This window comes from Perca fluviatilis, chromosome 11 (assembly GCF_010015445.1).
Source record: "Perca fluviatilis chromosome 11, GENO_Pfluv_1.0, whole genome shotgun sequence".
NCBI classification, from domain to species: domain Eukaryota; kingdom Metazoa; phylum Chordata; class Actinopteri; order Perciformes; family Percidae; genus Perca; species Perca fluviatilis.
The window spans coordinates 37,986,388-38,013,939 of record NC_053122.1 but is presented as its reverse complement, the minus strand read 5'-3'; the positions used below and the strand labels follow the sequence as shown (position 1 = coordinate 38,013,939).

Genomic DNA, 27,552 nt, shown 5'->3' with positions numbered 1-27,552 from the left:
AGACTATGCTCTTCTTCTCCGTTTTTTGTGAATTTCTGTAGCAGAAACAGCGCCAACTATAGGCCTGGAATATGAAGTAGCGTGTTGAGTCATTTACAAATGGATCCGTTTGGACGCACATTTTTTTTGACACACGGTTCCAGCGAAGACGGGGGGGGGGAGATGGTTTTGGTACGTGTGGACATGGCCTCAGTCTCAAGTGGCTGGAACAGGAGAAACTGAAGTCAGTGTTGTGTGAGGCTACTCTGGTCAGGGAGGAGCTCCTGAGTGTTAGCAGCACACCAGCGGTGGGATGTAACTAAGTACATTTACTCAAGTACTGTTGAGGTACTTGTACTTTACTTGAGTCTTTTCTTTTCATGCCACTTTCTACTTCTACTCCGCTACATTTCAGAGAGAAATATTGTACTTTTTACCCCACTACATTCATCTGTTACAGCTTTAGTTACTAGTTACTTTACATAAACACATGTAGTTTATAAAATCGGATGTTTTATTATAAATTAAACTACCCAATACAACGGCTGAGATGATTAGACCATTAAACACACAACTGTCTGGATCCTTTACTCTTTCTACAATGGCAGGATTCTTCTGCATAAAGTACTTTTACTTTTAATACTTTAACTACATATTCCTGATGAGACTTTTACTTAAGTAACATTTTCAATGTAGGACTTACTTGTAACAGAGTATTTTTACAGTGTGGTATTAGTACTTTTACTACAGTAAAGGATCTGAATACTTTGTGGCACACTACAGGAGCAGCCAGTGTTTTGGAACTGATGTGTTTTTAAATACCCACAATGTGAACTACTGTGTGCTACTGATAACCAGCAGTGTATTTGATAGGTCATTAAAAGCGATTCTGGAAAAAAGCCGCTTCCTGGATGTGGTTTATGTGCTGTTTGAGTTGAGTCATCAATGAGGTGGCTGCTGTCTCTCGCCTTTTCAGTTTCTCTTCTTCACTTTGTTCCTGAGAAGTTTCTATCTACACCCCCTCCCTTCTGTCCACACACACACACACACACACACACACACACACACACACACACACACACACACACACACACACACACACACACACACACACACACACACACAATCCCTCTCTTTCTCTGTCATTGTGATAACAGAGTGACTCGCGCTGTGCTGACGTCAGTGTGTGCGTCTCACTTGCTCGTTTTACATTCTCTCTTCCCTGCCTGGCCTCTGTTCCAGGAAGCCGGAGTGACGTCAAACCGACAACTATCTTACCCCCTCCGCCCCCTTCCCACTGCCACCCGCCCCTATGCCCCCCCCCCTCCCTCCCTCCCCCTGCTTGTCTGCCTGACAGCCAGTGGACTGGTTCAGAGAACAGACTGTGTGTGACTTGTGTGTGTGTGTGTGTGTGTGTGTGTGTGTGTGTGTGTGTGTGTGTGTGTGTGTGTGTGTGTGTGTGTGTGTGTGTCAGAGCGAGATACAGACTGACAGGAACATAGTGGAGCAAACTAACCAAGCGCTTGTCAACCTCTGAAAGCTGTTTTCTCCCTTTTTTCTTTGACAACTCTGCCCTGACCTGTCGTAGTGCTTTTCCTGTGGTCCAATAGGAAGGACAGCTGTCCAATCTGTGGTATGTCTCCTCCTCAACCTCACAATGCACAAAGTAAAAGTCATTCAAAAGTCATTCAAATTTCATAAACAAAAAAAAGTGTTGTCTCTCCAGTTGGAAAAAAATAGTTGTCATATTCATGGTCTATCATATTCTTTTCACTCTGCTTATTTGCAGGTGTAAGCTTAGAAATACTTAAAAATCCTTTTTGGGAAACATAGCTGACAGCATATGCAAATAAATGCATACATATGTCAAGAGTAAAAGAAAAGTGACTTTTACATGAGTAAACATATGGATGAGAGAAACTCTACCTGACTCCGTCTCATCCCCAGTCACAGCCATCTCTTGTTTCCAATAATCCAGCACCGCGGCAGCAAAACACCCCAGCACAGAAACACTCGTCTGCTCGGATTCCTTCTCGCTTCACTACAACCTCTCCGTCTCCTTCTCCCTTTTCCCTCTCAGCTCTCTATGCAACCGAGTGGTCAACTTGTGAACTTTGCAGCCCGATTACAATTACAGGCATTGACATCACAATGACATCACTCCTGCCCCGCTGAAGTCAGTAAAACACCCTGGATTAGTCCCTAAGATGGTGAAGTAAAGAACCACACAGAGCTGTTGCAGGCAGGCAGGGAGGGAGGGGGAGCTGAAGGGGGAGGAGGTAGTGCAGGGGTTGTATTTTTAGCAATGGTGACGCAACTGGAGAGTCGATCAACAAACAAGAGGATATTGTGTCCCGAGTGGTTGTCGTGCACACTGTTGAGCGCCCTGATTGGAGGCATTATGTGTGTGTTTGTGTCTTAAAAGACGGGAGGAGGGATCACAGAGAGAATAAAGATAATTGAGGTTTTTGCTTTTATTTGAAAGTCATCACAACATGTCCACAACTGATCTAAGTGAATTCTACAGGAAAACAGTTATTTAACAAAGCCTGGGGAAAGATTATATTTGCTGTTTAAACACTCGGTTGCCTGATGGATATCTGCTGGAAGAACGCTTTTTCGTGGTTTCTGCAGGTTTTACTAAGTCATATGTAAGACTTTTTAAGACCTTTTTGAAATTAATTTAAGACCTTTATCACGACATAAAAGTACAACAAAATGCAGAGTCACAAACGTACTTGCAAAGTAAATAAATATGTTCAAATTGAATAAAAAGCGTCATGGAGCAATAATAATCTGTACATACTGTATACAGCAAATTATATTTGGTCTTTCGTAAGAAAGAACTACAACAGCACAGAATAAAATAAAAACCTTTCAATGAGCATTAGAGGGAGTGTTACATGGACGTAGGAAAATTAAGACCTGTTTAAAATGATTTAAGACCTAGAAGCCTTACTGCCTATACTAGTCTTCCTGGTTTCTCAGGTCGAGCAGCTTCCATTGTGTTCAGACATTTCCTTGTTCCCACCCATTTCTGAGCTGGGAATGACGTTACAACTGAGATGAATGCGTTCCATTTACAAGTCGGATTTTCACTGTTTTCATTAGCTCTAGCCAGGTTAGCCATTGTTAGCAATGCCTGTTTATAACAAGGCATTAAGCTGTCTTTGTGCATACAAACAGCGTAGCAACATGTCCACAGATAGAAGTTGGACACCGCTGCGTGTACAACTGATTAAGTGAGACACAAATAAGACAGAAGTGCTTCTAACTGTATGTTACTACAGCTTTCACAACTGTTGATGCACTGAGCTATGACTAGCACTATGACATATATAAAATGGACCAACAGAGCCCGTGTCTCTGGACGGAGACCAGTGAAGGATATTAGAAGCACTTTTCCGGTGAGCGCTGAGCGTTACTGCGCAGCCTCCAACTGAGAGAGACAACATGAGCAACCTGTCTGAAAGTGTGAAGTCTTCTGGTAGCTGTGCCAAGAGAAATCTCAATCATTCCCAATCTTACAGAGATGGAGAGCATAGGTATATGTAAGGAGATAACATAGGCACAGGATAATTATTGATAACTAACATGCTAGTTAACATCAGTAATTAAACCTAAACAGCTAACGTAAGTCCAAACTGCCTGCGAGTTTCTCCTGTACTATACGGTAATTCCTCTACTATGCGACAGTAAGTCTTGTGGTTATGACCCAATCGTTAGCCTATTTTTATAAAAACGTCTGCTACGGAGCCATAACGTGAGATACAAGGTAATGGAGCCTTTTATACATTGTCGTGTTTCTTTAGAAATAAACAATAGACAGATGTAAAGTTATTCGCTGTCAAAGTGACGCCAAAATGAATGGGAGTCAAAGGGGTGCCAACGGGAGGCGATGGTTTGGTAGCATCAAAATGGCGCCATAGGAGGTTCGAGTTCTGAAGCGAAGCTTACCCCCTTCGCTAGGGCTGAACGATTAATTGCATTTGCGATAATATCGCGATATGTTAAAACGTGATTTCCTAATCGCAAAGGCACGTGACTCACGAGAGCAAATCAGTCTGCACTCCACAGAGAAAGCATCAACTTAGCACGCTAACAGTACGCCGTACCTTGAGCAGATTTCTGTCATTCAAACAACTCTGAGTTGTAGTTTAAAACTTGTAAGGGTTTTATTCGGACTCCAGTCCATACATGCAGTTAACGAATACAGGCACACAGAACTAAAGGCTCGGTTAGCAACGATTAGCTCTGATAGCGGTTAGCTCCAGTTAGCGGTTAGCTCCGGTTAACGGTTAGCTCCGTTATGAAGATATGGAGTGGAGGAGACTGCTGCAGAGAGGGGTAACAATCAAACTGATAAATGACGTTCGGGAAGCTTTCACAGCAGCATGGCCTCGTTATTTCAACGGTTTTATTAGTACAGTTAATCCCACGGCAACACCTGCATGCTACTGCTAACGCAACGATAGCCTCTCTGAGCAAGTGCAGCGTCATTGACGCGGTCATGCACACGGCACGCAACTTCATGAGGGGAGGGGCTGGAGGGAGCTCCTCTCTGTGTGCGCTGTAAAAGAAAATACACCGATATATATATTTTTACTTATTTAACTGTCTAGTAAAGTTCAAAGACAGTGTTTAAAAAGTGCAATCCACATGTTTACATATGTTTATTACAGTAAATAATAATTAAATAATCTAAATACTACTAAGTGTGGTAAAGCCACATTTGTTTTTATATTTCTGCAATCTGCACTTTAGTGTGATTTGTTTCTGACTTTCATATGAATGTTTCCACCAGGCTTGGTCAGTGCTCAATATACTACTGGGATTGAAGTAGTTAAAATAAAAGATGTCATTCATATAAATTCATGCATCAGCTAATTTCATCATCACACTTTCCTGGCCTCCCGGAAAGAACAGTTTGTTTAATCTATCTCATCTTGTGTTGTTCATACTATACAATGATTTATTGCTAGTTTTTGTTGAATAATACAGAAGACAAAGAGCTTAAAAAATAATCGCATATCGAATCGCAATCGCAATATTTTTGAAAAAAATCGCAATTAGATTATTTTCATGTTTGTGAAATCAGAGTTCCGAGTACAAATGGAACGCACTAAAAGGATCGGTGTATACAACAACTACAACTACAACAACAAAGCAAAGCGCAAGAGCAGACAAGCCCATTACCAGCTGATCACCAATCACATATGAGAAAGTAAACACTCTGATGGTGCTGATGGTGCCAAATAAGCACAAGCATGTAAGCCCTGTCTCCATTTTTTCACTGATTTAATATATGTTGTAATAAAACAGGTTTAAGGCATCAAAAGAGTTTAATTCAAAAGTTTCCTGTCAAACAAAGACAGCAGACATTACAGTACAAATGTATACTTGTCATTAGGGCTGCACAATTAATCGCAATTGTATCAAAATTGCAATATGGAAAAACGTAAACCCAGCGCGCTACAGCTGTAACGGTAGTACAGTCATGAAAGCAGCAAAGAAACCAACAGGATCAACGGAGATAGATATTACCCGACCTTAAAAAAACGGTGTGTTTCTAACAGTTACGTGACCAGAGACGTAACAAACCCAGGGTAAATATTGGAGATGTATTTGAAAGATGGAGATAGCGTAGAGCCCAAAAGGACGCCGAGTTCACTAATTTCCTCCTGAACAGGTAACGTTAGCTTCAGGCTAATTTATCACGGCTACAAGGGACGGGCATTTTATGTCATTTCAGCATTTGTGTACTCACATTGAATTAATAAAATAATTACGATTTATATAGCTCAATCGTAATTCTAAGCCTAGGAAGGGTGTCTGTCCGTCGGGTGGAGAGGACGCCGTGGTTGTTGTGTTTTTAGTGGTTCCTCCTTAATTCTAAGCCGAAAAAGTGTGTCTGTCAGTTGGGTACAGAGCTCCGCGTGAGCACGGGGTTTCATGACTGTTAATATAGCCAGCATAACGTTAGCTACTCCGCTGGGCTGTGGAGTAATGTCTGGCTATGTGAGACTAGCATCTAACGTTAGCTACTCCGCTGGGCTGTGGAGTAATGTCTGGCTATGTGAGACTAGCATCTAACGTTAGCTACTCCGCTGGGCTGTGGAGTAATGTCTGGCTATGTGAGACTAGCATCTAACGTTAGCAATTCGCCGGCTGTGGGAGTAATGTCTGGCTATGTGAGACTAGCATCTAACGTTAGCTACTCCGCTTGGCTGTGGAGTAATGTCTGGCTATGTGAGACTAGCATCTAACGTTAGCTACTCCGCTGGCTGTGGAGTAATGTCTGGCTATGTGAGACTAGCATCTAACGTTAGCTACCCTCGGGCTGTGGAGTAATGTCTGGCATTTGAGACAAGCGTCTAGCAACATTGTTGTGAATGCTCCGATCTCAGCCTGGCAACCAACGTGAACTTTGAGTCTGGGGAGGAGGGGGCGGGAGAGACGACTCTCTCCTGTATTTTGAATTTGTACTGCAGTAACTATTTTAAACACTAGCTGTCAGTATTACATATTGCACCTTTACGGTAAAATGAAAGGGAGAACAATAGATGCAAGGAAAGCTTTTTTTGACTCATGGCTTGATGCAATTCTCGGAGTGATATTGTATCATTATGTGTATCTACACTGGAAGAATTGTAAGTTACTTGATTGTCTTGAACCATGTATGATGTCCCTATGCCGTACTATGGAGCTCCTAAGGGGACATGATAGGACTTTTTTTTTTTCTGGTGTACGAGAAACTTTCTGGTGCGCAAAGATGCTTTATGGGTGTACGCCAAAATATCTCATGCTCACAAGAAACCAATCTAAGGCTATCAAAATCTCATGCACACCAGAAGAAAAGAAAAAATTCCATGTCTCTTTAGAGGCTCCGTACCCTCCCTGATAAAATATACAAAAAGAAAAAAACATAAGTGTAGAAAGAAAAAGAAAAATACATTTCTAAATGGGTTGAAGCCTACCTTGGACCAGGACCTGTCCTCCCTGGATGTAGAACTGCTGTGGGGAATCTCCGGGCGGAGCGGCACACTGCAGGACTGTGGCTCCAGGCTGGGTCAGAGTCTGGGCCCCCTGGAGGCCTTCCACTCCAGGGCTGCTCAACTGGATGGCTCTCCCCTGGGTGATCGCAACTGTGTGGGGTCAGCAGAGTAGCAACGTGGGAGTTATGTTATGTCAGGTATCATCAGGGTTCATTCATGTTTCTCATAGAAAATGTAAGATGACTCGAATTTCAATTTCAGCTCATAACGATCACGTAAAACAACGTAATCGAGAAATACGATTATTTTGCACATTACGTTTTGCAAGTAAACTCTTATTTTGGTTGAGTCCAAAATCCCATACTAACATGCTATTCAGTCGGCTAAAACAGTATGTGAGATTTTTTTGTATGTCAGAAACCTTAGTATGAAACAAATAGTATGTGAATTGCATAATTTCTTCAGGCTAAATATTACAGAATACAAACACTGGACACTACGCCGGCATAAGTATCCCACAATGCAATGCGGAAATAACGACAAACGTTCATAAAAATAATAAATAAAGTCAGGACAGAAACCAAGGAGCTCTGTAATGTCAATAACGCTCTAATTTACAAAAAATGCGCTGCGGAGGCCTGCGTGAATGGAAATAATGGGCGCTTTATACATTATGCGTGTTTCTTTAAAATAAACAATAGACAGATGTAAAGTTATTGCTATTGAAGTGGCGTAAAATGAATGGGAGTCAAAGGGGTGCCAACGGAAGCGATGGTTTGGTAGCACATCAAAATGGGCCTTGGGAGGATTCGAGTTCTGAAGCTTTTATAAGCGAACGACGATTAATTGCATTTCTTGATAATAGCGATATGTTAAAAAGCGTGATTTCCTGGCCATAAGGCCGCGTGACTCACGAGAGCAAATCAGTCTGCACTCCACGGAGAAAGCATCAACTTAGCAGCTAACAGTGCTTACGGTACCTTGAGCAGATTTCTATCATTCATAGCTCTGAGTTGTAGTTTTAAAACTTATGCAAGGGTTTTGTTATTAGGACTCCAGTCCATACATGCAGTTGAACCACAGGCACAGAACTAAAACGGTTAACGCTTAGCGATTAGCTCTGATAAGCCCGGTTAGCTCCAGTTAGCGGTTAGCTCCGGTTCGCGTTAGCTCCGTTAGCGAAGATATGGAGGGGAGGAGACTGCTGCAGAGAGGGTAACAATCAAACTGATAAATGACGTTCGGGAAGCTTTCACAGCAGCATGGCCTCGTTATTTCAACGGTTTTATTAGTACAGTTAATCCCACGGCAACACCTGCATGCTACTGCTTACGCAAACGATAGCCTCTCTGAGCGTGCGTACGTCATTGACGCGGTCATGCACACGGCACGCTAACTTCATGAGGGGAGGGGCTGGAGGAGCTCCTCTCTGTGCGCGCTGTAAAAGAAAAATACACCGATATATATATTTTACTTATTTAACTGTCTAGTAAAGTTCAAAGACAGTGTTTAAAAAGTGCAATCCACATGTTTACATATGTTTATTACAGTAAATAATAATTAAATAATCTAAATACTACTAAGTGTGGTAAAGCCACATTTGTTTTTATATTTCTGCAATCTGCACTTTAGTGTGATTTGTTTCTGACTTTCATATGAATGTTTCCAACCAGGCTTGGTCAGTGCTCAATATACTACTGGGATTGAAGTAGTTAAAATAAAAGATGTCATTCATATAAATTCATGCATCAGCTAATTTCATCATCACACTTTCCTGGCCTCCGAAAGAAACAGTTTGTTTAATCTATCTCATCTTGTGTTGTTCATACTATACAATGATTTATTGCTAGTTTTTGTTGAATAATACAGAAGACAAAGAGCTTAAAAATAATCGTATATCGAATCGCAATCGCAATATTTTTGAAAAAAATCGCATTTAGATTATTTTCGTGTTTGTGAAATCAGAGTTCCGGAAGTACAAATGGAACGCACTAAAAGGATCGGTGTATACAACAACTACAACTACAACAACAAAGCAAAGCGCAAGAGCAGACAAGCCCATTACCAGCTGATCACCAATCACATATGAGAAAGTAAACACTCTGATGGTGCTGATGGTGCCAACAACACGCAACGTAAGCCGCCCTGTCTCCATTTTTCACTGATTTAATATATGTTGTAATAAAACAGGTTTAAGGCATCAAAAGAGTTTAATTCAAAAGTTTCCTGTCAAACAAAGACAGCAGACATTACAGTACAAATGTATACTTGTCATTAGGGCTGCACAATTAATCGCAATTGTATCAAAATTGCAATATGGAAAAACGTAAACCCAGCGCGCTACAGCTGTAACGGTAGTACAGTCATGAAAGCAGCAAAGAAACCAACAGGATCAACGGAGATAGATATTACCCGACCTTAAAAAAACGGTGTGTTTCTAACAGTTACGTGACCAGAGACGTAACAAACCCAGGGTAAATATTGGAGATGTATTTGAAAGATGGAGATAGCGTAGAGCCCAAAAGGACGCCGAGTTCACTAATTTCCTCCTGAACAGGTAACGTTAGCTTCAGGCTAATTTATCACGGCTACAAGGGACGGGCATTTTATGTCATTTCAGCATTTGTGTACTCACATTGAATTAATAAAATAATTACGATTTATATAGCTCAATCGTAATTCTAAGCCTAGGAAGGGTGTCTGTCCGTCGGGTGGAGAGGACGCCGTGGTTGTTGTGTTTTTAGTGGTTCCTCCTTAATTCTAAGCCGAAAAAGTGTGTCTGTCAGTTGGGTACAGAGCTCCGCGTGAGCACGGGGTTTCATGACTGTTAATATAGCCAGCATAACGTTAGCTACTCCGCTGGGCTGTGGAGTAATGTCTGGCTATGTGAGACTAGCATCTAACGTTAGCTACTCCGCTGGGCTGTGGAGTAATGTCTGGCTATGTGAGACTAGCATCTAACGTTAGCTACCCGCGGCTGGGAGTAATGTCTGGCTATGTGAGACTAGCATCTAACGTTACTCCGCTGGGCTGTGGAGTAATGTCTGGCTATGTGAGACTAGCATCTAACGTTAGCTACTCCGCTGGGCTGTGGAGTAATGTCTGGCTATGTGAGACTAGCATCTAACGTTAGCTACTCCGCTGGGCTGTGGAGTAATGTCTGGCTATGTGAGACTAGCATCTAACGTTAGCTACTCCGCTGTGCTGTGGAGTAATGTCTGGCTATGTGAGACTAGCATCTAACGTTAGCTACTCCGCTGGGCTGTGGAGTAATGTCTGGCTATGTGAGACAAGCGTCTAGCAACATTGTTGTGAATGCTCCGATCTCAGCCTGGCAACCAACGTGAACTTTGAGTCTGGGGAGGAGGGGGCGGGAGAGACGACTCTCTCCTGTATTTTGAATTTGTACTGCAGTAACTATTTTAAACACTAGCTGTCAGTATTACATATTGCACCTTTACGGTAAAATGAAAGGGAGAACAATAGATGCAAGGAAAGCTTTTTTTGACTCATGGCTTGATGCAATTCTCGGAGTGATATTGTATCATTATGTACTGTATGTGTATCTACACTGGAAGAATTGTAAGTTACTTGATTGTCTTGAACCATGTATGATGTCCCTATGCCGTACTATGGAGCTCCTAAGGGGACATGATAGGACTTTTTTTTTTTTCTGGTGCGCACGAGAAACTTTCTGGTGCGCACAAGATGCTTTATGGTGCGCACGCAAAAATATCTCATGCTCACAAGAAACCAATCTAAGGCTATCAAAATCTCATGCACACCAGAAGAAAAGAAAAAATTCCATGTCTCTTTAGAGGCTCCGTACCCTCCCTGATAAAATATACAAAAAGAAAAAAACATAAGTGTAGAAAGAAAAAGAAAAATACATTTCTAAATGGGTTGAAGCCTACCTTGGACCAGGACCTGTCCTCCCTGGATGTAGAACTGCTGTGGGGAATCTCCGGGCGGAGCGGCACACTGCAGGACTGTGGCTCCAGGCTGGGTCAGAGTCTGGGCCCCCTGGAGGCCTTCCACTCCAGGGCTGCTCAACTGGATGGCTCTCCCCTGGGTGATCGCAACTGTGTGGGGTCAGCAGAGTAGCAACGTGGGAGTTATGTTATGTCAGGTATCATCAGGGTTCATTCATGTTTCTCATAGAAAATGTAAGATGACTCGAATTTCAATTTCAGCTCATAACGATCACGTAAAACAACGTAATCGAGAAATACGATTATTTTGCACATTACGTTTTGCAAGTAAACTCTTATTTTGGTTGAGTCCAAAATCCCATACTAACATGCTATTCAGTCGGCTAAAACAGTATGTGAGATTTTTTTGTATGTCAGAAACCTTAGTATGAAACAAATAGTATGTGAATTGCATAATTTCTTCAGGCTAAATATTACAGAATACAAACACTGGACACTACGCCGGCATAAGTATCCCACAATGCAATGCGGAAATAACGACAACGTTCATAAAAATAATAAATAAAGTCAGGACAGAAACCAAGGAGCTCTGTAATGTCAATAACGCTCTAATTTACATTTCTACATATTTAAACGACTGCTGGTCTAGTTGTTTACCTTTTTCAGTAATTTAAGCGTTATCTGGCAATGTCGCCAGAGCTAAGGTCGGCAGGGGTAACCATGGTTACGCGTCTCCAAACGGCAAGGAGGCTCTCAGGAAGTGCCATTTAAAAATACTTCTTAGTGCGCCCGAAAAGATACACACTAAAGTTTATTTACACAAAAGTATGTTGAAAGATAGTTTACCTATATTGTCTTGTGTTCTGAAGGGGCCCACAGTTAAGCCCACAGTTCCGTCCACTTTGCTACTCTATATATAGAAAATGACATTAACATTAACAATTTATGTATATATTTATTTTAATTTTTAATTATTAATAAAAAAAAGGTGTTTAAAGTGTGCACATAAGTATTATTATCATTACTCTTATTCTATTTTTTCTATTTCTTATAATAATTTTTGTATATTGTTCCTATGTCTATTTAATGTGTATTTGTCTTATTCTGCTGGGTGTGAATTCTTTTGGAGCTGCTGTAACAAGGGAAATTATCCATTGTGAGAATAATAAAGTCTATCTTATCTTATGTTATCTTATCTTAAACTGATCAGGAAGGCTGACTCCGTTATTGGCTGCAAACAGGAGACTTTTGAAGCTGGGGTGGAGAGAAGGTCATTGAACAGTTATCTACCATGGATAACCATGGATAACTTCATCACTGAGTGTTAGATAAGACTCATATTCATCACAATACTGCACTAAGTGCAACTTGCACAAACATAGGGTTTACTTACATCTTATAAATACTATTTAAGTAGTTGTAAAAAAAATTCTCCCAACTTGTATAGATGTTATATTTTTTTAATTTTATTTGTTGAATATTTGTTGTTCCTATTTATTATTTTCTTGTATATTCTGTATGTGTGCTGTGTGTCTGATAGTTTGCTAGCCTGGGAAAACCCTACGAACTTCCAGAAAATTTGAGATTTGCTCTGCAAGTCCACTCTCAGTTACAACTGAGAAGGGTCTGGGATCAACCACGCTAATAATTTGCTGCAGTAGTGCTGACATTTCCCAATTTGGGATCAATAAAAGTCTATCTATTTCATCTAAACTTATCTTATCCTATCTTATCTTATAGAGCAGTAGACTGAGAGGGTGTTGAGGCTAGTATCCCTGTTCATGTTCGTGTACTGACTATATTGTCCGGAGCTGGTCTGGTAGATGGAGGTTGGTGCTGATGCTGAGGCAGCGCTGGAGACCACCGCCACCTCCTCCTCCGTCTTCTCTTCATCGATTTTAGGAACTGCCGGCGAATCCGATGAAAGCTCATTAAGTATTTTTCTGTGGGAGAAGAGAGAGACACATTAAGTGATTCCACACAGACAGTTCAACATTATCAGCGTTACACTTGACACACTCTGTGCTGTTTATCACGCTCTTGTTTAATGTTAGCGTCTTCTCACCGATAAGATGGACGCCTGGAGAGAAGCACCCGTCTCTGCTGGGTGTCTGTGACTGACTCGTCATCCTCCTGCTCTGCTACAGCGGCAATCTGGAGAGTACAAGCAGTATTTCAGTAATTGATTTATTTCCGACCTGTGGCCCTATGTTGCATGTCATTCCCCCCTCTCTCTCCCCTTTCATGTCTTCATCTGTCCTGTGAAAATAAAGGCCTAAAAATGCCCTAAAAATGTACTTTTACTCCACTACATTTCCCCTAAGCATCTTAGTTACTCGTTACTACAAAATAAAATCAGAAGAAGAGGAGGCGAAAGCATAATGACTGATAGTGTCATGGAAACACCTGATGCAGGCTCTACTGCCATGGTAACAGATGATGACCCCCCCCCCGACGATAATGGTGATGAAGATAACGTTACACACCTTTGGCCATAAAGTTCATAATCAACGTTTTTTTTACTTTATCTTCTAATACTTAAGCACATTTAATATCAGAAAAAGACTTTTGATACTTAAGTACAGTAAATATTACATACTTAAGACTTTTACTCAAGTTATATTCTAAAAGGAGACTTTAACTTCTACCAAAGACGTTTTCTGGTAAGATACTTGTACTTTTACTCAAGTATTGCTTTCAAGTACTTTACACAAGACTGTATTTATAAACTACATGTGCTTTGTGTGCAAAAATATTACTGTGTAAAGTAACTAGTAACTAAAGCTGTAACAGATGAATGATGTGGAGTAAAAAAGTACCTTGACATTTGTACTTAAGTACAGTACTTGAGTAAATGTACTTTAATGTTACATTCCACCACTGCCCACAATATAGTTTTTTAAAATGTTGGAAACATATTTGGTGTTAAATGTTATCACTGAGAGGGCGTTGCTTTCCGTACACAGACCTCTGGGAGTATTCTGGGATGTGTTTGATACACCAACTAGTGAAAGAGAAGGATGTTGTCAAAGAAGGAAAGGAAGCAGCATTTTGTTTTGAACCAACCCATCACAAGACTCAACAGAGAGTTTTATCTGTCTACTGTGTAATTATTTGTGAGTGTGTGAGTTAACGCCCTCTTTTCTCCGAGCATAATTTGCCTGCAGCATGAATAAACAGGTTTCCATTATGCCACCCAAAGGGTAATGTTGGAATAATAACAAACAGGAATCTGCTAGGGTTATGTAAGGGTTAGGGTTAAGTAAGCTTCTATGACTCACACACTGGTGCGTAATGGTTGAGCATTATCAACACAAAGGCTGCTTTGGCCCTGTTAGAGGACAATGTCTGCGCCAGACAAAGGACCAGTCTGATTTATGCCAGCTTAAACAGGCGTGGGTCCATGTCCATTTATTGATTATTATGTGAGTGAAAGTTATGCCTATGCTTGTTAGGCCTATGCTCTCAAAGCAAGTTTATAAAAGTAGCAAAATGACTTCATTTGTCATTTTTCTGCACACCGTTTAGTCTGGATGTTCAGAGATGCAACTATATACAGTGCCTTGCGAAAGTATTCGGCCCCCTTGAACTTTTCGACCTTTTGCCACATTTCAGGCTTCAAACATAGAGATATAAAACTGTATTTTTTTGTGAAGAATCAACAACAAGTGGGACACAATCATGAAGTGGAACGAAATTTATTGGATATTTCAAACTTTTTTAACAAATAAAAAACTGAAAAATTGGGCGTGCAAAATTATTCAGCCCCCTTAAGTTAATACTTTGTAGCGCGACCTTTTGCTGCGATTACAGCTGTAAGTCGCTTGGGTGGGGTTTCTATCAGTTTTGCACATCGAGAGACTGACATTTTTGCCCAAAACAGCTCGAGCTCAGTGAGGTTGGATGGAGAGCGTTTGTGAACAGCAGTTTTCAGTTCTTTCCACAGATTCTCGATTGGATTCAGGTCTGGACTTTGACTTGGCCATTCTAACACCTGGATATGTTTATTTGTGAACCATTCCATTGTAGATTTTGCTTTATGTTTTGGATCATTGTCTTGTTGGAAGACAAATCTCCGTCCCAGTCTCAGGTCTTTTGCAGACTCCATCAGGTTTTCTTCCAGAATGGTCCTGTATTTGGCTCCATCCATCTTCCCATCAATTTTAACCATCTTCCCTGTCCCTGCTGAAGAAAAGCAGGCCCAAACCATGATGCTGCCACCACCATGTTTGACAGTGGGGATGGTGTGTTCAGGGTGATGAGCTGTGTTGCTTTTACGCCAAACATAACGTTTTGCATTGTGCCGCCAAAAGTTCGATTTTGGTTTCATCTGACCAGAGCACCTTCTTCCACATGTTTGGTTTGTTCTCCCAGGTGGGTTTGTCGCAAACTTTAAACGACACCTTTTATGGATATCTTTAAGAAATGGCTTTCTTCTTGCCACTCTTCCATAAAGGCCCAGTTTTTTTCGTATTATACTGACTTATTGTTGTCCTATGGACAGAGTCTCCCACCTCAGCTGTAGATCTCTGCAGTTCATCCAGAGTGATCATGGGCCTCTTGGCTGCATCTCTGATCGGTCTTCTCCTTGTATGAGCTGAAAGTTTAGAGGGACGGCGGGTCTTCGTAGATTTGCAGTGGTCTGATACTCCTTCCATTTCAATATTATCGCTGCAACAGTGCTCCTTGGGATGTTTAAAGCTTGGGAAATATTTTTGTATCAAAATCCGGCTTTAAACTTCCTTCACAACAGTATCGCGGACCAGCCTGGTGTGTTCCTTGTTCTTCATGATGCTCTCCGCGTTTAAACGGACCTCTGAGACTATCACAGAGCAGGTGCATTTATACGGAGACTTGATTACACACAGCTGGATTCTATTTATCATCATTAGTCATTTAGGTCAACATTGGATCATTCAGAGATCCTCACTGAACTTCTGGAGAGAGTTTGCTGCACTGAAAGTAAAGGGGCGGAATAATTTTGCACGCCAATTTTTCAGTTTTTTATTTGTTAAAAAAGTTTGAAATATCCAATAAATTTCGTTCCACTTCATGATTGTGTCCCACTTGTTGTTGATTCTTAACAAAAAATTACAGTTTTATATCTTTATGTTTGAAGCCTGAAATGTGGCAAAAGGTCGAAAAGTTCAAGGGGGCCGAATACTTTCGCAAGGCACTGTAACTTCTAATACACTGGCTCAATCAGAACTGTGCATTTCTATGACAATGTAATTGTTACTGTGAAAGTTCAACCAATACCACAATTAAGTGGAACGTGTTACTGATGCAACTCACTGATATGAAGTACAGAGTGAGTTGAAATCAGTTAGAAAACCACTTTGCGGTTGACACCTGCTGCTTCAAGGTGCAGTTGACAGGTGTGATGTCCTTCCTGACCCGTTTCCTCTGAATGATACTTTTCATGATATGACAAATGAACCTGTGCTCTGCAAACCAAGCTGCACCTGTAAGGAAATCTGCAGCAACATGGTATCTGATCAAATTTGATTTTTTCTTTCAAGTGCTGAAAAAATACAGAAACATCTGTGCGCCTACAGCGCATTGTTCGAGGGAAACGATCCGATTCAGACTTTTTGTCAGCGTCACACCACTCCAGCCCCAGGTCAGTGTTGTCTGATGTGTATACAGCTGGTGGAGCTGTCCTCCTGGCCAGACGCAACAACAACGTCTCCTCAATGTGAAGGTTACACTGCGGAGCTTAAATCTCAGATCCTACTGCTCACATCAATCCTCTTAACAGATGCACTGCATTAGACTACAGGGACTCTGAGTACTTCCTACACATGGCATGGTTTGTTTACAGCAGAGGATGGATACCCGACCCGAGCACGACGGGACCCGACGGGACCCGACGGGCCGGGTTCAGACAGATATTTAGAAATGATGTTGGGGTTCGGGTTGGGCTCGGTCACATCAGCGCGATAAGGCATTGAACATTTTAACCCTAACGAGCGCTTGTTGCCCCGTGTGCGCTGATGCTCTCACCTGTTGACATTTCCGAATGCCTTCCTACAGTTGCTTAATAAAAGCTTTCCACACAAACAAACATACGCGTGTCATTAGTATGAGAAGAAAATTAGCTTTTAACTGTGTCGGGCTCGGACAGAAATATCTTAATGCCTGTCGGGCTCGGGCCGGGCTCGGTTACTGCTCTGTCGGACGCAGGCCAGGCTTGGACAGAAAAATGTGGCCCGATCCACACTCTAATTTACAGCAGTTTTATTTTGTTAAATTTGTGCCCAACTTTTTTATATTAATGAACGTCCGTTACCAGGGCTCGACGCTAACTTTTTAAAGTGGTTGCCGGCTTGGCAACCAGGCATCAGCTTTTGGTTTCCGAAATTAACAATAGGGTTGCCATGTTTTAAACTGCCTATATTTGGAGCAATTAATTTCTTATGTAACTATACCACACATTTTAATAATGAAACAATGAGAAAATGGCTTGGAATTTAATTTCTCCTCCCTCTCAAACGTGCAACGGATCACAAAACTCACAGTTCAGATCACGGTTTTGAGTCACGGATCGGATACATTTTCGGATCAGCAGAAAAAAGGGGGGAATTTGAATGATTATTAAAAAGTACAAACAATAACTTTTAACAATAATGACTTCTTTCACCAGTAAATTGCTGTTAAAAAACAAAAACAGATGAGAAAAGGGTATTTGTATAACTTTGAATGCACCACGAGGTTTACCAGTTTTAAGTAAACGCAACATTTAGTCCCGTCTGTTTTGTTTTTCAGACAACAGCAGTGACCAGTGCTAGTTTGTGTGTTTTAGCTCTTAGCTTTAGCAGCAGACTGTTGGACGTCCCGCTGTTACCTGCTGCCAAGTGTAACGTGTTATTAGTGTTTGCTAGCGTGACATGCAGCGATGCTTCTGTTGCCTCTAACGTGGGTTTCAGAGCATCAGAAAACAGCGCAGACATTTAGGTGGCACCGTAATGAGGCACCGAAATCTGCGTTGCTATTCCGTCCGGTAGATACCGGCCACCGGTGCCATATTAGCACCGGATTTTGACATGCGTGGTTAACGTGAACAGAAAATTGCTTTGCCTGTATCTATCTTTTCACTGGAAACGCACGTGCGTGGAAAGCGGTCGCATAACAGCTGAAATGTGTTGTGCACGAACGTAGTGTTTAAACTTTACGGAGACACCCAAATAAAATATTGACTTCTTTTGAAATAACATTTTCCAGTTTTGTAATATTTTTTGTATATTTGTAAACACAAATATTGAACAGGTGGTTGCCAAAGGGGGCAACCAGAGGCCACGAGCCCTGGTTACATTCAAGCCATTACCAGATGAGTTGCTACAAAGCTAATTAAGACTATCAGCTCCACACAACTCTCTCTGGATTTCTCAGTAGGACTATGTTCAGAAGATTGGGGCGTCCGGGGACTGTCCCGCGCAGAAACTCCAGTGAAGATAATGACCTCCTCTGAAGAGTCCATCATGGTTTTTTCATCATGGTGTCCTCCTTGACTACTAGCACCTATGTGGAGGAGGAGGGGGGGTACGCGATCACGGAAGGCTTGTATCATGTGGACGCACCGACAGTGTTGTTGTCATTACTTAAAATTCCTCATGGGGGAGACAGAAACTACACACTATAGCTTTAAGTTGCCAAAATGAGGACTTTACATTTCACTTGTTCTTTTGCTTGACCCTTACTCTGACGGACTTGAGACTAGACTTGGCGTTGTCTTGTATGACTTAAAACTGGACTCGAGACTTGCTCTGGCAGAATAAAGACTCAACTTGGACTTGTTTTGAGACTTGACTGGAAACTTACTCAATTTACTTACTAAATTTGACTAGGAGTAGTCTTGAATGACTTCAGGCATGCCTTGAGACTTGCTCCAACAGACTAGAGGCTTGGCTTAGGGCGTTTTCACACCTGTAGTTTGTTAGCTTTGGTCCTAATCAGTTGATGAGTTTGTAAACTTGGAGCGATTTGCCCTCGGTTTGGTTTGGTTTCACACCTGGAAAAATCCAAGCGTACCAAAATGTGTCATTACAAATCACGCATGAACGTCCACTCCTCTTATTGGTCGGATGTGTCTGGGGGCGGGAGCAAGAAAGTAAATACAGGAAGAAGGTCCTGTGTTCTAGATTAGTGCATAGTTCTTGCATCTCCAAGTTCAAACCAGCTCATTTCATTAAAATAATCAAATAATCAAATAACTGTTGTTGGTTTTGTGGTTGTATTCTACGTGAATTTGCGAGATCTCGTGGGTCCTCGTGACTACAGCTGTCAGTCATGGCCGCAGCCGTTCAGCAAAAAATCCGGACCTGGTGGGTGTTGACGGACGGCGGAGCACGGAGCCGACACGCAGCGGAGCCGGTCTGCAGACGTTCTGCAACCGGTGGAAATTAGGAGTTAGATTTGACGCGAAAGACTTCAGACTCAACTTGAGACTTTTTGACAGATTTAACTTGAATTGACTTGAGAAATTACCTGGACTTGTCTTCAATGACTTGGGGTTTGCTCTGATAGACTTGACTTGGTTATATATTGAATGACTAAACTTGCTCTGACATGTTGTTATGAGTGTCCTGAGAATTAATTTGAACACCACAGGACGTAAAAACAGATCTTGTTGATTCTGATATTTCTGTGCACACAGCCTGTAGTCAACATGTGGGGCTAATTTTCAGTATCTCACAGACCAGGCTGTTCTTGGTTTAAGAAAAAGAAGCTGAAGCTTAATATGAGTAAAAATCATGGCATCGGCGACCACTGCATGCTCTCACCTGGACAGTCTGGACTTGTGGTGACTGTATGACAGAGGTCTGAGGGGCCTGGATCACCCCCTGGACCTGCACCGTCTGACCATCACACAGCTGGACCACAGTCACACCAGGAGACTCTCCTGCCACCGAGACCTGCAGGCACAACTCCAGACAATCACGGCAAGATCCAGTTTATTTCACAATTTATTAATATAATATCCAATATCCAATGCTGTCCAAACTGCTCCAAAATACAAACCCCGAGTTCATTGGGTACCCAGGGAAAAAAAGTGTGAAGTAGATTGGATGAACAGTTCATGAGATATTTCAACAGACAAACATACACGCACATACAAAGATTCCCCGATTTATAGTTAGATGTCTAAACCATCCAAGGTACACTGACCACGAGCTGTCACGTTGTAAAACGTAGGCCACAAGTCTGTATGAAATCAACCTTGATATAAGAAAAACATGTTTTAATCACAATGTCATTGAGAAGTACAACACTACCCACAATCCTAGCATAACAGCATCGTCTCTGATTGGTGGAGCTCGCTGTTACCGTGGAAATGCACACTGCACCTGCGAACCCGCAAACGGCTAGCGAGCTGCTACCACTGAAGTCTCTGATTCTGTTTCTTGTACCTTTGCCTTTTTTGACGTTTTCAACGTGTTCTTTTGGGTCGGATCCAATGTTTTATCGTCACGATTCATCTCGTAACTGGTTGGCCTGGTTCCAGGCTTAAAACTTTTTGTATAAGCATTTTCTGAAACGTCAATGGAGATATTGAATGGTGAAAAAAATCACTTCTGGGACCAGAGCTGTTCAAAAAGTAGGTGTCACTGTTGAGCATCTCTAGCCAGTCCCTCCAGAAAAACGCGATTATGCGATCACATAATCCAATGCATAATCAGCCAAAGTTGCGGGGGCCGCATTTTTTCAAAAATGCCGCACTTTTGCCGCATAAATTGCCGATTTCCGCGCAAAATATGCGGTGCTTGCATGATTTCATAATCCCCGCATTTTCGTTGCAAAAAAGTCACATATATCTTAGCATTTCTTTTTAAGAAAACGTGCCGCATAATCAAGGATTTTGCCCGCAACAATCACAAAAAACTCTGCATTTTTCTGGAAGGACTGTCTAGCATTATGTGTGCTGTAAAAGAAGATACATTGATCTTCAGGCTACATTTACACCGCTACGTTTTGGTTTTTAAGCGGAGTTTTGAGCCAAAAGCGAAACTCAACAGAGACATATATATTTTCAACTGATTAGGTTCATTCCATAATTTAACCCCCAAAACTGCAAGTGTTTTTAGCTCCAGTAGAAGAACTAATCTCCATTTAAACTAACACGCCCAAACCAAAATATGTACTGGGCATAAACAGGAGGGAGAGTGGAGACTCTGCCCGTCTCTGATAGTTGCCATGTTAATGTTAGTAGCTTAGTCTGAGAGAACAAGATGTCATGACCCAATCAGGAGGAGAAACGTTGGGGTCAGTGTCGGTGTTGCCAAAGGTCTCCGTTTGCGGCCGTTGAGACTGAAACACAACCCCGCAGATTCCAAACCAAAACGGGTCAGAAGTGTTTCCTAATGTCTCCGGTTTAGGGGCTCAGAAACGCCAGAGCAGGGGGAATGAGAGGGGGAAACACCAGAGCAGGGGGAATGAGAGGGGGAAACACCAGAGCAGGGGGAATTGAGAGGGAAAACACCAGAGCAGGGGGAATGAGAGGGGGAATGCCAGAGCAGGGGTAATGACAGGTAAATGTAGCAAAAGATATTCGTTTTCAAACCAAAATGTAAATGTAGCCTTAGTGAAACATCATAGACTGGAAAGTCTAAACGTCGGCTAAACAAGTGTAACAATTGTCCATCAAGTGTTGAAGTGACATTGATGCCCTGCAGTACCTTCTCTGTCCGTTTAAATTGATGAACACTTTAGCTGTGTGTGTGTGTGTGTGTGTGTGTGTGTGTGTGTGTGTGTGTGTGTGTGTGTGTGTGTGTGTGTGTGTGTGTGTGTGTGTGTGTGTGTGTGACCTGGGGAGACCGACTGTCTTCACTGTAGTTCCCCTCTCCATCTGTCACCGAGTTGTTCAAACTGCTGTCCAGCTGAGGCGAGACTGACATATCCATAGTCACCTAGGCATACAGACAAGCAGAGTATTAATACTTCCTGTATTTGTTCTCCAGTACCATTATCAGAGATCCCAAACAAATTATTGTCTTTTCATGTGACACCAAACTTGCCTCTCCTAGGACTAGTTAGATACAGCATTTCCCTGGGACTAGGTTAAACAGGATCTCTCCCCCCTCTGATAACATAATATATAACCTGCACCCCTTGGATTGTCTTTGTTTTCTGAGCTATTTGCCACCTAATGTTATTTGTTGTTGTCCGTTTTTATTGAGTTTCATTGTCACAATGGAGGTTTAAATGGTGTTTCCAACGGGCCAAAGCCAAACACACGTTTAAAGCAAGGGGGTAAGCTTCGCTTCAGAACTCGAACCTCCGATGGCGCCATTTTGTTGCTACAAAGCGATCACCGCTTGTTAGCATTCCACTGACCGCCATTTTTTTTTTACGTCACTTGACAGAGAATAACTTTACATCTGAAGCGTTTAAAGACTCTATTTGGCCATTGTTTATTTCTAAAGAAACACGACAATGTATAAAAGGCTCCATTACCTTGTACCTCACGTTATGGCTCCGTAGCAGACGCTTTTGTAAAAATAGGCTAACGATTGGGTCATAACCAAGTGACTTACTGTCGCACAGTAGAGGAATTACCGTAGTACAGGAGAAGCTTGCAGGCAGTTTGGACTTACATTAGCTGTTTAGGTTTAATTACTAATGTTAACTAGCATGTTGGTTAGCAATAATTAGCCTGTGTCTATGTTATCTCCTTACATATACCTACACTCTCCGTCTCTGTAAGATTGGAAATGATTGAGATTTCTCTCGGCACAGCTACCAGAAGACTTCACACTTTCAGACACGTTGCTCACATCACATTTACGTTGTCTCCGTCAGTTGGAGGCTGCGCAGTAAAGGAAGAGATCACCGGAAAAGTGATTCTAATATCCTTCACTGGTCTCCGTCCAGAGCAACGGGGTCTATTGGTCCATTATATATATGTCAATGGTTTAAAGTTGTAAACTGAAAAGTTACTTTTTAAAGTCTGAATCTGAAACATGATTTACAAAGACAAAACCAAAGTAGGTAAACGAAAACCTCTTCATGAAAATATATCACTGGAACAGCCGAACACATTTGGAATTCAGTAGGGATGCACCGAATCCAGGATTGGGCTTCAGATTCAGCTGAATATTGGGCTTTTTGACGGGGTTTGTTTTTTTTCCCACCGAACCGAACCCTACGCTTGCACTACGCGCGCTACGCTGGTCGACGTAATGACGGCGCCGTTGATTACGGGAAGGTGTTAACGTAGGTGGAGCGTTCAATGCAGCAGGCTGTGAGAAAGTGGAAATGGAACTGGTGAGCAGAAAAAGTTGTTGTTTGGCAGAACTTTCAGTCAAAAGAAGGCCATTCAAGTCCAGCTACATGTTCAATCTGCAATGCCAATTTGTCTGGTGGTGGCGAGGACCCTAAACTATACACAACATGGCCGCTGTTACAACATCTGGTATGAAACATCTGAAAGAATACGAGTTGTGCATGAAGGAATCTCCAGACAGCAGCCAGAATGCTGCAACTTCAGGTACGGCAAAGGAAGGACAGTCTCTCTTTACTTCATTCATGTGTTTACTGTGTTCATGGACTGAGGATGGGAGGAGGATTCGGTTTTCGGTTTCGGCAGAATCTTAACCAGTGGATTCGGTATTCGGCCGAACCCCAAAAATCTGGATTCTGTGCATCCCTATACTTTCATTTGTGCTGTCCACTCATGCGTTGCTTGTAAGTTTGAAGGATGAAGATCACAAAGACCTGACGGACGTCAACAGCCAGTGTCACAGTCACAAGGAGATTGTACTTCAAATATTTCCAAATATGTTCACAAAAACGAACATGGGCCTGTCTGATAAACATCCGTTCAAACACTCACATCTCAAGATCATGTGGTCTAGCTACTATCTGCCAGTGAAACATCTGATTAGAAAGTGTTCCCATAATGCAAAATCAAAGAGATTAAAACAAATTCAATTAAAGCAGAATTCAAGAACTGTAGGTCCTGTCAAAGCAGAGGACAATATAGGCAACAAAAAGTACACAAGTTTTTCAAGTTGAACAAAGTAACGTTAGGCCTAACGCAAAGTGAAGATGAAGCTGCGGGCTATAACTTCCCCTGTTTCATTAAACACTTTTATTTTGAAAGGTATATACTTTCATCAACGCAATATAGCAAATAAAGAAAGTAAGGGCTATATGTAAGAGGAATTTGATACAAAAATTGAAGCATTAGTATTTTCGTATATGGAATATTTTATTTTGAAGACATCCGACATGTTGTTCCGTGTGACTTGACGCAGCTCTGAAAACTTAAGCAGAAAGGAGCCGCTGCCAGCGGAGCCGAGGGGGAACGTTTCTTTTTTACTCCATGTTGGTCGGCCTGCTCTCAAAGCAAAGTTGTAACGAGACGTCCGGCACCGCGGACATGTCTGCCCACTGTCCCTCGACTCTGGCCGACTGGCGCGGAGCAAAAAATGTGACAGCTTTGCATGACTTACCGAAGTTTTACGTAGTCTGACTCGTCACTAATGACAGTATGGGTGGACGGCCTTCGCACACGTAGTTTCACGTCAGCGCTGATGATGCTGTGCCCAAAATGTCGACCGACGAGTCGGTTTAACGTCAAAGAGTGTCCCGGCGGAGCGAGATGATTCGGTCCCACCTTCTTCCGCATTCGCTATGCACGGCGTCAACGGCCGGCGGCCAAAATCTTTAAATGTATCTTTATAAAGTATTAAATGAGCAAATTGTACGAATTGTACTGCTGCATAGCACACAAGTTTTTACTATATTGAAATATATTGTTTTAAAGACCGTTTCTACTCTGTTTTCTCTGGACCAAACCACTGGGTTGGCCTGAATAAAGTTCAGCTCAACTGTAAAATATATATTTTTAAGATATATTTCTGTTAATTGTAGGAAGAGAAAATATAGACATGAATATTAACTGGTAGGCGATCACTTCAAATAGGCTTACAACGTTTTAAAGCTAATACACGGACAAAGTAATGCCAATTCCAACAACACAAAAGTGATTCAAGATTGCAATAATATGAATTAGACGACAGAGCAAATATATCAACGTTGGATACTTGTCAGAGTTTTGCTATGATGAGTCCCATGTTTCCAGACCAGAGTAATGTTGCCATCTACTGGGTGAAATAAGCAACAACACTTTAAAAAGCAGACACGCAACAGGATCAATTGATCCTTAACATTCAGGGTTATATAACATTTTAAGCATTTTTTAAACAGAAACAATAGTAAGTGTGTAAAATTAGAATACGTATACATCTCTAGCAGCAGTAAGCATTAAAGAGTGCAAAGTTAATGACTGTATCTTGAGTTGATTACTGTAATAAAACTGTCCCAGCTACCCAGTACATCTTCTTCTGACTCCAGCCCCATCCGCTGTATTGTGATGGGGGGTGTAGTAGACTCTGTTCAGCCTGTAAATAGGATACCTCTTCCCCTAGCTTCTGTTATATTCCTCCCAATATTTGATACAATATGTCACCATGACTCCTTATCTACTTCATATTTCAAGTCATTTTGCCATACAATTCTCAAACTGTACAAATAAAACTATTTACTTTGCATAACATTTAACATACTGAAGATGTGTGCTACTATGCTATGCTAATGTAGGGCTGGAGAAAAACTCCTTAAACACACTTGTTCTGTATAATACATGACATACAGGTATATATATTATATTATATATTATACACAGGGACTACACAGTAACTACAGAAACTTATATATTATATATTATACAGAGAGTACAGCATCATCTATTCTATAGCAACTACAGCAAAATACAGGTATTGTGTATGTATATATATATATATATATATATATATATATATCAACATCTGATAGTTTTGAAAGTATTTGTCTGCTGTTGTTCATTGCTTTGTAATTCTGTGTGGTCTTTGTTATGCATCTGTTTTTATCTGTTTTATTTTTTATTCCTATTTGTTAATGTAAAGTGTCCTTGAGTAGCAAGAAAGGCAGCCATAAATAAAATGTATTATTATTGTTATTATTATCATTTCATTCTGATGTATAAAGGTGTGTACAGTACTGTGGCTGTACTGTACAGTCTGTTGTGTACTCTCTAAATTCCTTTATTTAGATGGGACTCTGGCTGAGCCCAGGAGCACCATCTGTCCTCCTGCATGCCAGCAGAGGTGGGACTGTTCCAACCCTGCCCCCACCCCGCTGTTATCAAAGAGCACTGCTCTGCATGGACAAGTCCCTCCCTTAATCTCTAACAGTGGGACGTAAAAGCACCTAATTCAGCAATAAGTGAATAAGGTGTTTTCGAGTGCTGTGTTTATGTCTAGTACAAGAGTACAATATGCAGAGGTTGCATTACTTACCTGTATGTTGTACACTGTAAATGGATCAAATTTGAACCAGTTTGGGAGGCAAAATGTTCCGTCAGGTGTGTTATTCTCTGCCTTTGAAAAAAATAAATAATCCAGAAACATTATGAAGAAAAAAACAACAATATAGATTTTTTTTTAGAAGACAATTTCATTTTGTTTCCCATTTCTCCTTGTATTCTCATTTTCCTGTGATTTGTCCTACATTATCTTATGCAGTGTTCGTTTTGAAAAAATAACTTTCAATTGAAATAATTTTTTTCCATTTTTGGATCCTATTGCACGTTTTTGTATTCCTATTTCTGCTCTTTTTTTGTTGTTAAAATTTTCCCACAGAACATTTTCACTATCCATCATTCTGTATAACTCATGTGTCACATTCACAGGGGCGTAGTACTAAATTCTGGGCCCTGTAGAAAAGCATTTTCTATGCCCCCCCCCACTTTGCATCCACAGCTTCTAGCATCTTTTTGGGCTCTCTCACTTTGGGTAGAGGCTTAGAATGACGACCAAAAACACTTGTCTTTTACTGTGAACATTTACTGCTCAATATGCTGCAGTATTTCTTTTTTTTTTCTAAAGATTATTTTTGGGGCTTTTCCCTTTAATTCTGAGTTCTTCAATATGGGGGTCCGGGACCCCTAGGCCGTCTTCAGAGTTAATGCAGGGGGGCCACCAAATTATTGTTAATTGTTTGAATGTTTAAAAAAAATAAAAATGAAAAGGTCTTAACATGAATCCAACATATTAGCAGATATATATCAGCCTATTAATGAAAACAAAAACATTATTGATAGGCTAACTGGCCTATAGGTAAGGTAGTCACTAAGGTAGCCATCCACACATACAGTTCATCCAAAGGATTCACTGTGACACATGTATGTTTAACATTTAAACATGATTTATAAAATCGTGCCAACAAATATTATTTTAACAGCTTAGTATTCTATTCACTAAAAACTATGTGTAAAGGCTTTAGGCCCCTCACATGTTATTGTAGGCCCAGTTTAATATGCAACTTCCTTTTATAAAATATATGTAGTAGGGGGTCCCTGCACCGTCTCTCGTTTAGTTAAGAGGGCCTTGGTTTAAACAACGTTAAAGACCCCTGCTTTAAACAAACATTTCACAACAGGCCCTGGGTAAACTCTCAGCCCACTGCTTACCCTCTGGTCCTTCCTGCTCATCCCCCCCCCCCCCTCTCTCCTTTCCCTCCTGGGCCTGTGCGTAGAGGATGGAGGCTCCAGATGGCCGGGTACCAGCAGCAGAAGGGGGACCCTCGGGGGGGGGCATGAAGGC

The 27,552-nt window shown here is 41.5% G+C and overlaps 1 protein-coding gene across 2 annotated transcripts in view; it reads right to left on the bottom strand.

Annotated features, from left to right (window-relative positions):
* The window catches only part of LOC120568367 (cAMP-responsive element modulator-like), a 29,504-nt gene extending 5,129 nt beyond the window's left edge, over positions 1–24,375 (bottom strand). The window contains exons 1-6 of one of the 2 annotated variants that reach the window (XM_039815841.1): positions 24,361–24,375; positions 21,712–21,813; positions 19,690–19,821; positions 12,972–13,060; positions 12,704–12,849; positions 10,889–11,056 (exon numbers count right to left, since the gene is read on the bottom strand). In XM_039815841.1, the coding sequence (XP_039671775.1) occupies positions 10,889–11,056; positions 12,704–12,849; positions 12,972–13,060; positions 19,690–19,821; positions 21,712–21,807 (631 nt within the window). In that variant the 5' untranslated portion in view covers positions 21,808–21,813; positions 24,361–24,375. Of the gene's footprint in view, positions 1–1,905; positions 2,175–10,888; positions 11,057–12,703; positions 12,850–12,971; positions 13,061–19,689; positions 19,822–21,711; positions 21,814–24,360 lie in introns of those variants that run through there. The other variant, XM_039815840.1, reaches the window with a different exon arrangement.
* Positions 24,376–27,552: the final 3,177 nt, after the last annotated feature.